Source organism: Dendrobates tinctorius, unplaced genomic scaffold (assembly GCF_039654945.1).
Source record: "Dendrobates tinctorius isolate UK_male_01 unplaced genomic scaffold, ASM3965494v1 ptg000120l, whole genome shotgun sequence".
Taxonomy (NCBI): domain Eukaryota; kingdom Metazoa; phylum Chordata; class Amphibia; order Anura; family Dendrobatidae; genus Dendrobates; species Dendrobates tinctorius.
The window spans coordinates 23,161,836-23,177,450 of NW_027361788.1; the positions used below are offsets into that span (position 1 = coordinate 23,161,836).

At 45.1% G+C, this 15,615-nt stretch overlaps 1 protein-coding gene across 6 annotated transcripts in view; it reads left to right on the forward strand.

Moving 5' to 3' along the window:
- ATP2B3 (ATPase plasma membrane Ca2+ transporting 3) overlaps positions 1 to 15,615 on the forward strand; it is a 443,364-nt gene that overhangs the window by 375,627 nt on the left and 52,122 nt on the right. For all 6 annotated transcript variants that reach the window (XM_073590908.1, XM_073590910.1, XM_073590911.1 and 3 more), the window contains 4 exons: positions 1,324 to 1,488; positions 8,078 to 8,292; positions 9,218 to 9,460; positions 12,147 to 12,388. In XM_073590908.1, the coding sequence (XP_073447009.1) occupies positions 1,324 to 1,488; positions 8,078 to 8,292; positions 9,218 to 9,460; positions 12,147 to 12,388 (865 nt within the window). The remainder of the gene's footprint in view (positions 1 to 1,323; positions 1,489 to 8,077; positions 8,293 to 9,217; positions 9,461 to 12,146; positions 12,389 to 15,615) is intronic.

The following is a 15,615-nucleotide window of genomic DNA, read 5'->3' on the forward strand; positions in this document are numbered from 1 at the left end:
GCCTTTTTAATATATATTATCAAATAAATCAGCTTCTTTTGCCTCCTGAATTTAGTTTTTAATTCATAGGTAAAATCAATGTTCAGTGAAGACAGACTTTTCCATTACTAAGATAGGAGATGACGGTTGGTGTTTATAAGTTTCCATGAAGATGGCAGGAGGGAGGAGCTAGAGACAGACACAGATATTCTGCTGCAAGGTCTCCTGAAATGACAGTTACACATATTTTTTATTAGATATAAATTGTACGTTTCATTTCAGGAGAACTTGCAGCAGAATGTCTGTGTCGGCCTCTAGCTCCTCCTCCCCTCGACATAGAATCTTCTGAGCACCAATTGTCTCCTATCTCAGTAATGTAAAAGTCTGTGTTCACTGAATACAGATTTTAATAATTTTACCCATGAATTAAGAAGTAAACATGAGTCCAGGAGAAAGAAGCAGATTTCTCTGATAAGATATGTTACAAAGTTTCTTGTTTATTGTGAACTATTGATTGAATTAAAGCGACACTTACTTTTTAAAGGTTTATTAGAACTGTAAATGGGTTGGTGACAGAGAGTCACTAAGATTCAGATTTGGATTTGTCTTCCACCTCATATCCTGTAGTATAATAGGTTAAACTTGATTGACTGCTGTCTCTTTATCAATCTTAAAAAGGTTGTCCACTACTAGGACAACCCCTTCTTGATCTAAATATTTGACCCGATAAAATAATAAAGCGTATTCTCACCTGTGCCGGCGCCATTCCGGTGGTGTCAGCACTCGCACTCTTGGGGCTGTGATGCGGTGTTGTGACATGTGACCCCAGTGCCCAATCAGAGCTGGCGTCACTGTCTCCGCCTACTGTCAAATAGAACATGAAAAGGAAAGTCCGTGCTGCAACTGGTCTCTGACTTCCTCTTCCTGAGTTCCATTCGACAGAAGGTAGGGACAGAGGGACGGGTGCTGATTGGGCGGAAGACACCGCATGTCATAAAACTGCACAAGAGCCCCGAAACCGCGAGTGCCGATATCACTGGAACGCTGCCAGCACGGGAGGTGAGAGTAAGCTTTTTTTTATTTTATCGGGGCCATACATTTAGATCAAGAAAAGGTTGTCCTGGTAATAGACAAGCCTTTTAAAAACTGAGTGGTTGAATTTAAATATTTAGGAAATAATGTTATACTTACCAATTTATCACTTTTCGGAAAAACCGATTGAGTGGGACAATGCAATGTCAGGCTGAATAGGACAAAATTTGGTGTAGGTCACATGACCTCATAAAAAGGACCCTTGAGACTTTCAATAACTGGATTTTCCTGTTCTTTTTTTTTTTTTTTTAGCAAAAAAGCAGGATGGCGCCGTTGCCATGGAGATGCAGCCTCTGAAAAGTGCAGAAGGTGGAGAAATGGAGGAACGTGAAAAGAAAAAAGCCAGTATTCCTAAAAAGGAGAAGTCCGTATTACAGGGGAAACTAACCAAGCTGGCAGTGCAAATAGGAAAAGCAGGTAACAATGAGTGCCACAGTTATGGATGGAATGCGTGTATTCACCGATAACGCAATATTAAATTTGACTCCTCAGAGTCTACATACAAGAGAACCAGCAACCAAATGTGTAAACCTGGGCCTTATGTTCTATGACCTAATGTGCTGATAAAATATAAGATTTTTTCTTCTTGTTAAGTAATATTCACTGTGTTGTTTAGGTAAACTATGGAAGGGGTTGGTCTTATGGGAAATGAGTGGTCCAGCTCTTGGTGGAGATTGGGAAAGAGAACACATGGTAGAGCTAGGAGAGGAGTGTCCTGGCACATGGTAGAGGTTGAGAAGGAGTGATTTGCCACATGGTAGAGGTGGGGAAGGAGTGGCCTGCCACATGGTAGAGGTGGGTAAGGAGTGGCCTGGCACATGGTAGAGCTAGGGAAGGAATGACCTGGTAAATGGTAGAGGTGGGGGAAGGAGTGGCTTGCCACATGGTAGAGGTGGGGAAGGAGTGGCCTGGTACATGGTAGAGCTAGGGAAGGAATGACCTGGCACATGGTAGAGGTGGAAAGGAGTGGCCTAGTACATGGTAGAGTTAGGGAAGGAGTGGCCTGGCATATGAGGTGGTAGAAGTGGGGAAGGACTGCTCTGGTACATGGTAGAGGTGTAGAAGGAGTGGTTTGCCACATGGTAGAGGTGGGGAAGGAGTGTCGGGGCATATGGTACAGGTGGGGAGAGAGTGGTTAGCCACGTGGTAGACGTGGGGAAGGACTGGCTTGGCACATGGTAGAGGTGGGTAAGGAGTGGTTTGCCACATGGTAGAGCTAGAGAAGGAGTGGCCTGGCACATGGTAGAGATGGAATGGAGTGACCTGGTACATGGGTAGAGCTAGGGAAGGAGTGGCCTGGCACATGGTAGAAGTGGAGAAGGACTGGCCTGGCACATGGTAGAGGTGGGGAAGAACTGGCCTGGCACATGGTAGAGGTGGGGAAGGACTGGCCTGGCACATGTTAGAGGTGGGGAAGGAATGGTTTGCCACATGGTAGAGGTGTAGAAGGAGTGGTTTGCCACATGTAGAGGTGGGGATGGAGTGTCTTGGCATATGGTAGAGGTGGGGATGGAGTGTCCTGGCATATGGTAGAGGTGGGGAGAGAGTGGTTAGCCACATGGTAGACGTGGGGACTGACTGGCTTGGCACATGGTAGAGGTGGGGAAGAAATGGTTTGCCACATGGTAGAGGTGGGGAAGGAGTGGTTTGCCACATGGTAGAGATGGGGAAGGACTGGCCTGGCACATGGTAGAGGTGGGGAAGGAATGACCTGGTACATGGTAGAGCTAGGGAAACAGTGGCCTGGCACATGGTAGACGTGGGGAAGGAGTGACTTGCCACATGGTAGAGGTGGGGAAGGAGTGGCCTGGCATATGGTAGAGGTGTGGAAGGACTGGCCGGGCACATGGTAGAGGTGGGGAAGGAGTGGCCTGGTACATGGTAAAGTTAGAGGAGTGACCTGGCACATGGTAGAGGTGGTAGAGGTGGAAAGGAGTGGCCTAGTACATGGTAGAGGTAGGGAAGGAGTGGCCTGGCACATGAGGTGGGGAAGGACTTGTCTGGCACATGGTAGAGGTGGGGAAGGACTGACCTGGCATATGGTAGAGGTGGGGAAGGAGTGGTTTGCCACATGGTAGAAGTGGGGAGAGGCTGATCTGGCACATGGTAGAGGTGGGGAATGAGTGTCCTGGCATATGGTAGAGGTGGGGAGAGAGTGGTTTGCCACATGGTAGAAGTGGGGAAGGACTGGCTTGGCACATGATAGAGGTGGGGAAGGAGTGGTTTGCCACATGGTAGAGGTGGGGAAGGAGTGTCCTGGTATATGGTCGAGGTGGGGAAGGAGTGGTTTGCCATATGGTAGAGGTGGGAAGGAGTGGTTTGTCACATGGTAGAGATGGGGAAGGACTGGCCTGGCACATGATAGAGGTGGGGAAGCAGTGGCCTGGCATATGGTGGAGGTGGGGAAGGACTGGCCTGGCACATGGTAGAGGTGGGGAAGGAGTGGTTTGCCACATGGCAGAGGTTGGGAAGGAGTGGTTTGTCACATGGTAGAGGTGGGGAAAGACTGGCCTGACACATGGTAGAGATAGGGAAGGAGTTGCCTGGCACATGGTAGAGATAGGGAAGGAGTGGCCTGGCACATGGTAGACATAGGGAACGAGTGGCCTGGAACATAGCAGAGGTGGGTAAGGAGTGGCCTGTTACATGGTAGAGCTAGGGTAGGAGTGGCCTGGCACATGGTAGAGGTGGGGAAGGAGTGGCCTGGTACATGGTATAGGTGGGAAAGGACTGGTCTGGCACATGATAGAGGTGAAGAAGGACTGGCTTGGCACATGGTAGAGGTGGGTAAGGAGTGGTTTGCCACATGGTAGAGCTAGAGAAGGAGTGGCGTGGCACATGGCAGAGGTGGAATGGAGTGACCTGGTGCATGCTAGAGCTAGGGAAGGAGTGGCCTGGCACATGGTAGAGGTGGGGAAGGACTGGCCTGGCACATGGTAGAGGTAGTGAAGGACCGACCTGGCATATGGTAGAGGTGGGGAAGGAGTGGTTTGCCACATGGTAGAGGTGGGGGAAGGACTGGTCTGGCACATGGTAGAGGTGGGGAAGGAGTGGTTTGCCACAGGGTAGATGTGAGGAAGGAGTGTCCTGGCATATTGTAGAGGTGGGGAAAGAGTGGTTTGCCGCAAAAGGCTAGAGGTGGGGAATGACTGGCCTGGCAAATGGTAGAGGTGGGGAAGCAGTGGCCTGACACATGGTAGAGATAGGGAAGGAGTGGCCTGGCACATGGTAGAGATAGGGAATGAGTGGCCTTGAACATGGCAGAGGTGGGTAAGGAGTGGCCTGGTACATGGTAGAGCTAGGGAAGGAGTGGCCTGGCACATGGTAGAGTTGGGGAAGGAGTGGCTTGGTACATGGTAGAGGTGGGGAAGGAGTGGCCTGGTACATGGTATAGGTGGGAAAGGACTGGCCTGGCACATGATAGAGGTGAAGAAGGACTGGCCTGGCACATGGTAGAGGTGGGGAAGGAGTGGTTTGCCACATGGTAGAGCTAGAGAAGGAGTGGCCTGGCACATGTTAGAGGTGGAATGTAGTGACCTGGTACATGGTAGAGCTAGGGAAGGAGTTGCCTGGCACATGGTAGAGGTGGGGAAGGACTGGCCTGGCACAAGGTAGAGGTGGGGAAGGACTGGCCTGGCACATGGTAGAGGTGGGGAAGGAGTGGTTTGCCACATAGTAGAGGTGGGGGAAGGACTGGTCTGGCACATGGTAGAGTTAGGGAAGGAGTAGTCTGTCACATTGTAGAGCAATGTAGGTAGAAGTCTGGCAAAACGATGAGTTAGGAAAGAAGTGGCCTGGTACATGGCAGAGATGGGTTAGTAGTGCTATGGCACATAGTAGAGTTAGGAAAGGAGTGGACTGGCACATGACAGAGCTGGGTAAGTAGCGGTCTGGCAAATAGTAGAGTTAGGAAAGGAGTGGACTGGTACATGGTAGAAGAGGGGAAGGAGTGGTGTGGCACATTGTTGACATTTAAAAGGAGCGGTATGGCACATGGAGGAGATTGGGAAGGAGAGCTCAAGAAGTGGTTGGGAATACAGTATGTAGAAGCTAAGGAAAGTAATGGACTTGCACATTAAAAAGTTAGGTAGGAGGTTGTCTGGCACATTGTAGAGCTGGACAAGCAATGGTTTGACAATTGGTAGTCCTAAAGAAGGAATGGTTTGGCATATGGAGGCACTGGGGAAAGAGAGTGGAAGAATAGTGGTCTAGCACAAATGGAAAAATAAGGGTTTGGCACACGGTAGAACTGAGGAAGGAGTGGTCTGGCACATGGTAGAGCTTAAGAAGGAGAGCTCAAGAAGAATTGGTCTGGCACGTTGTAGACTTGAGGAGGTAATGATTTGGCTTATAGTAGAGTAGAGCAAGGAGTCGTCTGCCACATGGTTGAGTTAGGGAATGAATGGTACTGCACGTGGAAACACAACTAAATGAATTGCCTGTTATACAGTAGATTTTGGGAAAATGACCCAAGAGGATTAGTCTGGAACCATGAAGAGCAAGGGAAAGACTGATCTAGCACATGGTAAAGCTGCAGAATGAGTGAACTGGTACATGGAAGACTTGGGGAAAAAGTTTTCTGGTACATGATGGTCCAGCACATGGTGTAGCTGGGGAAAGAGTGATCAGGAACTTGGAGGGATTAAAGGAGGAGTGGTCTGGCACACAATAGAACTGGGGAAGAAGTGGTCAGCATATTAAAGTGCAGGGGAAGGAGCCCTAGAAGAGTAGTCTAGCACATGGAAGATCAAGGTAATAGCTGATTTGGCACATGGAAGTGTTGAGTAAGGGAGGAGTTGTTGGCCCCATAGCAGAGCTGTATTGATTGGTCAGGCATATGGTAGCGTTGGGTATGCTCCACTAATCTGTAATGAGTGCTCTTAATTAGAAATGGACCTTATGCAATCTAAGCCCCCCTAGAGAGGACCCTCACTCTCTCGTAGGCTTATCTAATAAGTAGGAAATAGTGACAAGCTGCTAAGTAAATTTCCACATAGTGATAGGATGGGTTTCCTGATATTTTCCAATCATTAGCTCAAAGTAAATGCAAACATTGTTAGTGTATTAAAAAAATTCTGTTCCCCCGAAAAAGCCCGAGCATGCAACACATGCGGGCACAGAAGAGGAATACAGTGTCAGTCCATGAATGGTGCCTTCAGCTGTATGTAGGTGACCTGAATGGATTTCATACATTTGAAGAACTGCTTTGATGAATAAGTGAAGTCCACAGACAGTTCACATTGGTACCTTGTGTCTTCCATAGAAGCTCGCTGCCAGTACTGCCAGATCTTTGAACTGACCCTTTAATTGTCTGTAATCTATTGCTATATTGTTCCTAAAATAAAACGTCGTCCTCGCTATTGGGTTTGATATACTAGAATCGGGAGAAAGAACAGAGACATGGGGAAATGAGAGTAGACGTTTTATTGCATTCTTCTGTGAAGTTTGACATGTTTTTTCTTCTCCCTGTATAGACCTAACACAGAATTTGCTTTTTCATTCTTGAACTAACATATTGTAGATTTCACTGTTGCAATTTTTATATGATAACCATACCGGGGTCCCACACTGATTTCCATCTAGCTGGGTACATGGGCAACCACTATTAATAATGCACAATGTGCTGGGCAAATGCTTCATGTCCGACATCACCACTAGATGGAGCTTAAGAGCGTACTTAAAGGGGTTGGGGACAAATTATTTTTTTTCCTTGAATGCATGTATTTTTGGCTAAAAATCATTTTTGTAATTAGGTTTCACTCCATATTTTGCACCATTTGCCTTCTATAGCCAGTTTTAATCAGTTTTACACTGACTATTGCTTGTTGCAGAAAGGGCTAAATGAGAATCTGTCAGTTAGCTCATTCCTATAGTCCAGTGGGAGAATTTCCAACACTTATCTGTCTTTTTCTGAGCCCTTCTCTGCTGATTTCTGACCACAGACTGCATCAAAGTTCAATGTGCATGGAAACAAAGTCTCTTTAAAAACATAAAAGTGCAACATTTTTAATGAAACCCTATTGTAAAAAATATTTTGAACCCCGAATACATGCATTTAAGTGAAAAAAAAGTGGACAACCACTTTAATTTATGCAGGAAGCTCTTCACCTCCCTCTAGTGGAGGCTAGAGACAGACAGAAATTTAATAGTTACCTCTATGGCTGTTTGCCTCTTTGGATATACTGTAGGTATGTGGTTATGCAGGGCATTTGGAGCCATGCATAGGAAAAAAAGGGAGCGCCCTAAAGAGAAATAATTTAATTGCAAATTTTTCAAAAATGGCATTCAAAGTTGACAATTTTATTTAAAAAATGGTGTCAGACTTGGTGCTTTGTGTTAAAGGGCTTCACCTACCCCATCTAATGCTGCTGGTCGTCCTTTCCCCACCGATCAGGATCTCTATCCAATGAAAGCGCATCATGGGGACCCCTTCCGTAGCTACAACAGGGACCATATATAAGTGGTCTCCATTGAGTGGTTCTCAAGAATTGCGTGGATCTCCAACATTTGCAAAACTACAGCTTCTGTAGCATGCTGGGACTTGTATTTTTGCAATTGCTGGAGTCACAGGTTGGCGACCACTGCCTTATAGAAAGAGATCCTTTTAGCACAGAGCACGGGTATGACATGGCGGTACTATTTCAATAACAGCCCAGTGCCTATTAGTGATTTCCTATTATTTTCACCCCTTTGATTGCAATACTATGGTCCCATATACCTAACAAGACATGTCAGCACTGGGTCTATGGTTTTTGTTGAACTACAACTTTCAATATGATCAGCCTGTGGCGGAGAAATGTAGTCCAGCAGAATCAGAAGAGCCATCGCGTGAAAATACATGTGATAGGGTAAACTTTGCAACAGAACTGAGAGTGCTGCCATATTCTGTCTCTCTGCCCCTTATTAACCTAGTTTGTTGTCCTCTCTGACTTACCTTCCACCCCTCTTTTCCTTATGCTCCTTTCCTTTCTCCCATCCCCTTAACACCCCCTACCTCCTCCACCAGGTCTGGTGATGTCGGCAATTACAGTTATCATCTTGGTGCTCTACTTTGTGATTGAAACCTTTGTGGTGGAGGGCAAAGTGTGGCTAGCGGAGTGTACCCCTGTCTACGTGCAATACTTTGTCAAATTCTTCATCATTGGAGTTACTGTCTTAGTGGTGGCTGTGCCAGAAGGCCTGCCCCTAGCCGTTACCATCTCTCTAGCCTATTCCGTCAAGGTAAGCAGTGGCGGCTTTGGAAACTTTACACATCTCCCCAAAGAGATGTTAATGTTGCAAGAAAGGAACATGTACTGTAGCATGTATGTATATTTGTCTTTTTATCTTCTATGCATTGAAACATTAAAAAATTACTATAAGGGTAGACTTAGCGTTGATTGTGTCATACATATAGTGATATGCAATCAATGCTAAGTCTACCCTTATAGTATTTTTTTAATGTTCCAATGCATAGAAGATCTTTGCAAATAGTTTAGTCTTCAAATGTTTTGTGTATACAGTTCCTATGCGTCTCCATAGAAAAGGACTACAAAAACGCCGTGTAGTCTGATTCTGAAGTCACACTTCCTTTCCAATTGTCCTCTACAGTTTGCTAATCTACCCACACTATGTTGGCAGGGAGTAAAGGACAGATGCGAGTTCTGCCTAGCAGCTAGGAGGTCCTGTAGGAGATTATTAATCAAGATTTTATGCAAAGTTGTTTTTAGGGGTTTCCCAGGACATAGGTATTATTTATCTGTCCTAGGAAAGTATATAATACACAAAAAAAAAAGGTTGCACTCTATCATGCTAAAGCATGTCAATGTGGAATATGTGAAATTTGAATAGCAACACGGCTTTGGAGTATTAGGAAAAAATATGAGACGCTTAGCATAAAATTTGGCCAACTATTATCTGCCCATCAACCATCGTCAAGGTGGTCTCAGTCTGATGTGTCCATGACCTGTGTGAATACCTCTCTAAGGCTGATGTCTGAATTCCTTGGTGAATGTGGACACCTCTGTCAGCAATGCCTGCATTTATGGGTAAGTAGGCACCTGCTGTAATTAAAATCACAGCTTAGCATAAAATTTGTCCAAATATTATCTGCCCATCATCCATCGTCAAGGCGGTCTCAGTCTGATATTTTGTTGCTGCATTGCAGAAAATGATGAAGGACAACAACCTTGTGCGACACTTGGATGCTTGTGAGACAATGGGCAATGCCACTGCCATCTGCTCTGACAAAACCGGAACTCTGACAACCAACCGGATGACAGTTGTGCAGTCTTACATTGGAGATGTCCATCATAAAGAGAAGCCGGATCCCAGCAGCCTCAATTCCAAAACCTTAGACCTGCTCGTCAATGCCATTGCCATTAATTGTGCCTACACCACCAAGATACTAGTAAGTCCTTCACCTTCTACTTGGTTTCACATAACTATCAAATATAACAATGACAATTATTAACAAAAAATATATAACAAATGTCAAATAAATATAAAAATAAATATAATAAACAGCACTGTGGCCCAAAGGGTAAAGGAGACCCTAAAATTCTGCTTCTCTTGTCCCCTCCCACCTAGCACACTTTCCATCATCTACATAATCGCAGTCAGCGAATCACAGAACCTCTGACTATCTAAATGCTCTGTGATTGACTGATAGCTGATGATGTAGTATCGGTGTGTTTAAGCAGTGTGCAGTCACAGCGTGATGAAAACCCATCATTATTGCTAGTTAAGTCCTTGACTACATTACCCTAGACCATCAAGGATGTTATTGTCAATCCTATCACTACCCTGGACCACCAGGGATATTATGAAGAATCCCATCTCTGCCCATAGACCACCAGGGATGTTAATGTTAATACCTTCATTGCCCTAAACCACCAGGGATGTTAATCCTATCACTACCATTGAAAACTAGGGATATTATCAAGAATCTCGTCACTACCCTAGACCACCACTTGGATGTTAGTGTAATCTCATCACTGCCCAATGTTAGGCGTCGGGTTCCTGCCACTGTACAGCAGGAATCCAGAGCCTAGCACCCAGCGGTCTCCGATTCTTCTTCAGCCGCAGTGGAGCCTGATCAGCAGATTCGTCAGTCCCGGCGCTCTGTCCAGGCCAACTCCGTGGGTTTGCTTGCTGCTGCCACCTCTGGTACATCTATGGCAATGCAGACTGCTCAGCAGCGAGATTCTCCAGGGACTAAGTCCTCATGTCGGGCCACTGAGCATGCCCGTGGAGTGATCTCCCATTGGAGATCGAAGGTCACGTGCTCAGGTCCTGCTCCTGTTCGGATTGGCCCATCCGAGAAGCCAGGAAGGTCCCGGACGCTCGCGGCTATAAAAGGTCCGCATGGCCGCTCGGCCATGTGCTAGGATACTCTGTATTTTCAGACCATGAGGAGTGAGTAATGTATGCACGTATGAATGTCTCTGGTGAATGACTCATTATGAAACCCCTACCCTTGGTACGCATGTGTTTGCAGCCTAGCCTGCTAGCGCCCAGGCTTAGGTGTAGGTAGGGCAGAGTCGGAGTCAGGCATTAGTTCCCATCAGTGACTCGGCACGCCACAGTGCACGTGCTCCACACTCCGTAGCCAGCGTCTATAGCGGCGTTCGCGGCAGCAACGCCGTGCGCTCAGAGGGCCTAGAGGAACTCTAATCGCGTGTCCTTGGGGTAGAGTTCTGTGGCCGCTTTCTGTGCGCTTTTTGGCCGGGCTCTGTGAGCTAAACAGGCTCCGGTATTTCCGTTCAGCGGTTGTGCGGCTCTGTGAGTCAACAGAGTTCGCCCATGTTCACACTGGGTGATGTAACCCACGTGTGACTGTTTTCACGCCGCTCTATTCTTCCGCCATTACCTAGCAGCAGTGTACCACGTCTGCACGGTGGACCCCGGGCTGCGAACGCACCTACTATTATTTATAATTTGGTGCGTTCCGCCATCCCTAACACCCTAAACCACCAGGGATGTTATTGTTAATCCTATCACTACCCTGGACCACCAGGGATATTATCAAGAATCTTATCACTGCTCTAGAACACCAGGGATGTTAGAGTAAAGGCCCTTTTACATTTAGCGATGCACCAGCGATCCGACGAGCGATCCGACCCGGTCAGGATCGCTGGTGCATCGCTAAATGATCGCTAGTAAGCTTTCACACAGAAAGATCTCACAGCGATGCAGCAGCGACGCAGCGCACGATACTCACCTTTCACACACAGCGATGAAGACGTCCTCCCGCCCGCCTCCACGCGTCGCTCGTTGTCACACAGCAGGAAGCCCAGCAGGAAGCAGACGACGAGAAATGGAGCCGGACGTTCTCGCGCGATCAGCGATGGACAGCGGGGGAGCCGGTCGTTGGTAAGTATCACACATAGCGATATCGCTAGCAATATCGCTATAACGTCACAAAACCGGTGACGTTTTAGCGATATTGCTAGCGATATCGCTTAGTGTAAAACCCCCTTAAATCCCATCACTGCCCTAGACCACCATGGAAGATATTTTCAATCCCATCACTTCCCTAGACCACCAGGGATGTTATTGTCAATCCTATTACTCCCCTATACCCCCAGGGATATTATTATTTGTTGGCGCTATGTGAATAAAATGTATTAATATTAATAATTATTATTATTCATCACTCCCGTAGATTATCAGGAATGTTACTGCTGTTCCCATCCCATCATTATCAGCCATCTAAAGTGTATGGGGGGCTTAAAAGGAAGCAGGACTATGGAAAATGGTCTATGTATGTGAAATAGTAGACTTACTGCCAACGTCAGTCTTAACAGTACGTCAATCCATATTAGTACGGGACTTGTTGATATTTCCCCAGCAATGAAAAAAGTGGCTGTTTTTTCTCCTAAACAGCGCCGTACCTGTCCACAGGATGTGTTTGGTATTGCAGCTCCAGCCGATTTACTTCAGTGGGGCTCAAAACTGCCAACATCATCAGTGGTAGGGTGTTGCACAGTTTCCAGAAGAATGTATTTCTAATTTATATGTTTCGTCTCTAAATTCCAGGATTACCAATTGGTGGCAATAGATTTTCATCCTCATGTCTCTTTTTCTTTTTCAAGCCTCCAGAAAAAGATGGAGCGCTTCCCCAGCAAGTAGGCAATAAAACTGAGTGCGCCCTGCTTGGGTTTGTTCTGGATATGCAACGGGACTACCAGCTGGTGCGAGACCAGATTCCTGAGGAGACGCTCTATAAAGTGTACACCTTCAACTCTGTTCGTAAGTCTATGAGCACCGTCGTGTGCCTGCCTAATGGAGGATTCAGACTGTACAGCAAGGGAGCCTCGGAGATCATCCTGAAGAAGTGAGTGCTCACCCACATAGGTGGCCATAATCAGACTCTGGGTTAGGGCTCTTTATCTTCATTCATCTCAAGATTAGCCAGAATGTTATCATGGAAGGTTCCATTGTCAGATCCATCTTTGTGGACCTTTCATGTTGGTAGGGATCATCCAAAATGGACGATCCTTTAAACCGATCTTTCAAATGAAACTTAAAAATGTGACTCCACATGGTATATATCTGTAAAGCCTACAAACCTGTTGAGCTCCTCATTCTGGAGCCTTATTCCCTGCTTAAAGGATCAGAAATGAACTAATATTTAAATCAGGTTTTATGAGAATTAAATATATATATATTTTTTATTCTTTTTATTTTTTTTTTTCCATATCCCAATTTGTATTAAAAGTAAAAAATGAAAATCTTGCAATTCTCACACCAACCAATGGGGCTTTTTTTAGACTCTAACTTCCTGTTGTTTCAGGAAATGCACATGCACGTTATCTGACGATCAGAGCCTTACCCTCTGCTTTGCAGTGAACCATCTAATGAGCGTGTGCAAAGGTCATAGAAAAAGAAGGGGGAACAAGGTCAGCAGTGACATATTGTTAAGTGATTGGTGGATCCTGTGTTATCAGCTGTGTATAGAGGTGTTACCTGTCATTGTAATCCTGCCTCTGCTGATTAGGAGACTGCTGTAAACTCTTCCTGAAAGAGCAGGAAGCATAAGTCTTAAACAGATGAAAGACCAGTGTAAAAATTGCAAGATTACCATTTTGTTATTTTGATAACATTTGAAAGAAAAAAAACATTCTAAAAAAATACACAACACAAAAACCTGATTTAATGAATAGTCTGATTCAAGGTGAATATTTGGAAAACAGAAGAGCAGTCCAATTGTCAATTGTACTATCGGTACAGGAGGAAGTAGCTAACTTCTCGGCATGCTTTTCTTTACATATCATTTATTATTGTTGGTACATTTGTAATGCAATGAATGTCACAGATTTAGGGCTTCTGAATATTGGTATGGTGTTGGTCTATGTAGGGATGTGTAGTAATCTCTTGCCTATACAGTAGGACCTCTATGTGCTTTCTAATTTCTACAGGGACAACATTTCTTCACACGGATTGAGATGAAATTTCTAAGAAAAACAAATAATGGCAACTTTCAGCGGATGCAATATTAAGGGGCGCATTCTAGTCTAGCAGCACCCTTCTGTGGGGCAACACATGGCAGCATACAGAATGCTTACATCTTATTTTGGAACTGTAGGTTTTCTATATGCTGCCATATACAGGCCTAGCGCCAGCACCTTGTGCCTGCAAGGAAGTGCAAAGACCCAGGCATCTTGGGTGACCCCGCTACAAACTGCAACATCCGCCAGTCATGTGCTGAGCCATTGTCATATAACACGAGTGCCCCCTGAGTCTAGCTGCTGTGATTGGAGATGTCTCACATAGCAGCAATTCCAACCTCTTAGATGCCAATGTCAGTAGTACCAGTGGCACTTAAGAGGTTGATAATGGGGAAGGTGTCCCTTCCGATGACCATCAGCTTCCCCCACAACATAATGCCAATTTGCCATTGGTCCAATTCGCCATGGTATCAGGGAGTGCGAACTATGACCCCCATGTCTTCCATGTTTGTACACCCAGGAAGCCTGAGGCTGGGCTTCACAGGATATCAGTAATTTTACAATACCACAATATCACAGTACCAAGTTATTCCAGATTCAAGTCCCCCAGGAGAGGATTAATAGAAAAAAAGGAAAACAAAAAGAAAAATATTTTTTAATAAATAATAACTTATAAATGTTCACATCACCCTTTTTTCCCTCCCAAAACATAAATATAATCTAAAATAAAAACTAATAGCATAAAATGAACTAATAAAATATTATAAATATTATAATATTTATACAATACAGCAAATAGCAAAAAAAAAAAAAATATGAAAAATAAAATTGCTGTTTTTTTAGTCACTTTGCCTCCAAAAAAAATGGATTAAAAAAGATCAGAAAATCGCATGGAACCCAAAATGGTATCAATAAAAACTTCAGCTCGTACCAAAAAAAAAAAAACAAGCCATGATAAATAATAAAAAAAAAAGGTTATAGCGTTTGCAAAGCGAGGCGGAAAAGTCGAAAGCAAAGGAGGGTCTATGTCACCCAAAAAGGCATGGATAAACTGGTCACATGCCTATGTTGATGCGCGCCATGACAGTAGCTTACAACCTAGAAATAGTGACACTCATACGTCTCCGACTCTCCATCCCATCGGTCTTCTCTAGTGAATGACAGGACATTGGGCACAATTATATTTTTTTCAGCTCTGAGGATCGGACAGTAGGAAATCACGGACGTGCCAGTGGATTATCGTAGTCAGCCACATACCATATGCTCCTTCCATCCGCTCCTTAGTAAACTAAGTTCCATTTCTTAGTCTGTGCTCCGGCACTCCCAGATAGTTATGTTCCTACTTCTGGGAACCATGGAGAAGGCTTAATTAAAGACAGCGGGGCACGCGAGCTGTACAATGTGTCACAATGCCGAGCAAGAAATGTCCGCCTCTGCCCATAGTGAACACTGATCTGCATAAATAGGGGAAATCTTTTGCGGACTAAGGCAGATCAGGCGATAACAGGCATTAATATGGCCGGGATTAGTTTGTGATACTACACAACAGATGCCGGTCATAAGGATCTCAGTCAGCGGCCAAGGAATGAACATGATCTGGTGGTACTGATATAATAAATGATTGTGCTCAAAGCTTATAGCGTAATGGGCAGGCCTGTGTTCCTACCGTCTGGCTACGTGTCCCGACTATGTTGTTAAAACAGCACAAGGGACAGATCAACAATAAAGTTTGTTTCAGTTTATAAAACATGAATATCTGGTGTAAATGTCACTTTTTTCCTGAATCCGGGGATGTTTTTCTTTTTTTCCTGCTCCTCTCCGTTCCTGAGATATGGCCTTCTCTTCCTTGTATATATTTTTTTTTCAAGGGGGCGTGCTCCTCAACTTTGCCATGTGGGAGTTTTCTTGAAGACCACTCCCACTTGGCTAACAAGACTATATTTATAATAATCAAAAAAGTTGAACTCTGTCGTGGTAAAGCATGCCAATATGAAATACATTAAATATGAATAGCAATACTGCTTCTGGATACAAGGAAAAAATTAGACGCCCAGCACATAATTTGGCCAATTCATACATGCCCAGCAATCAATGACAAGGTGGTCTCAGATCT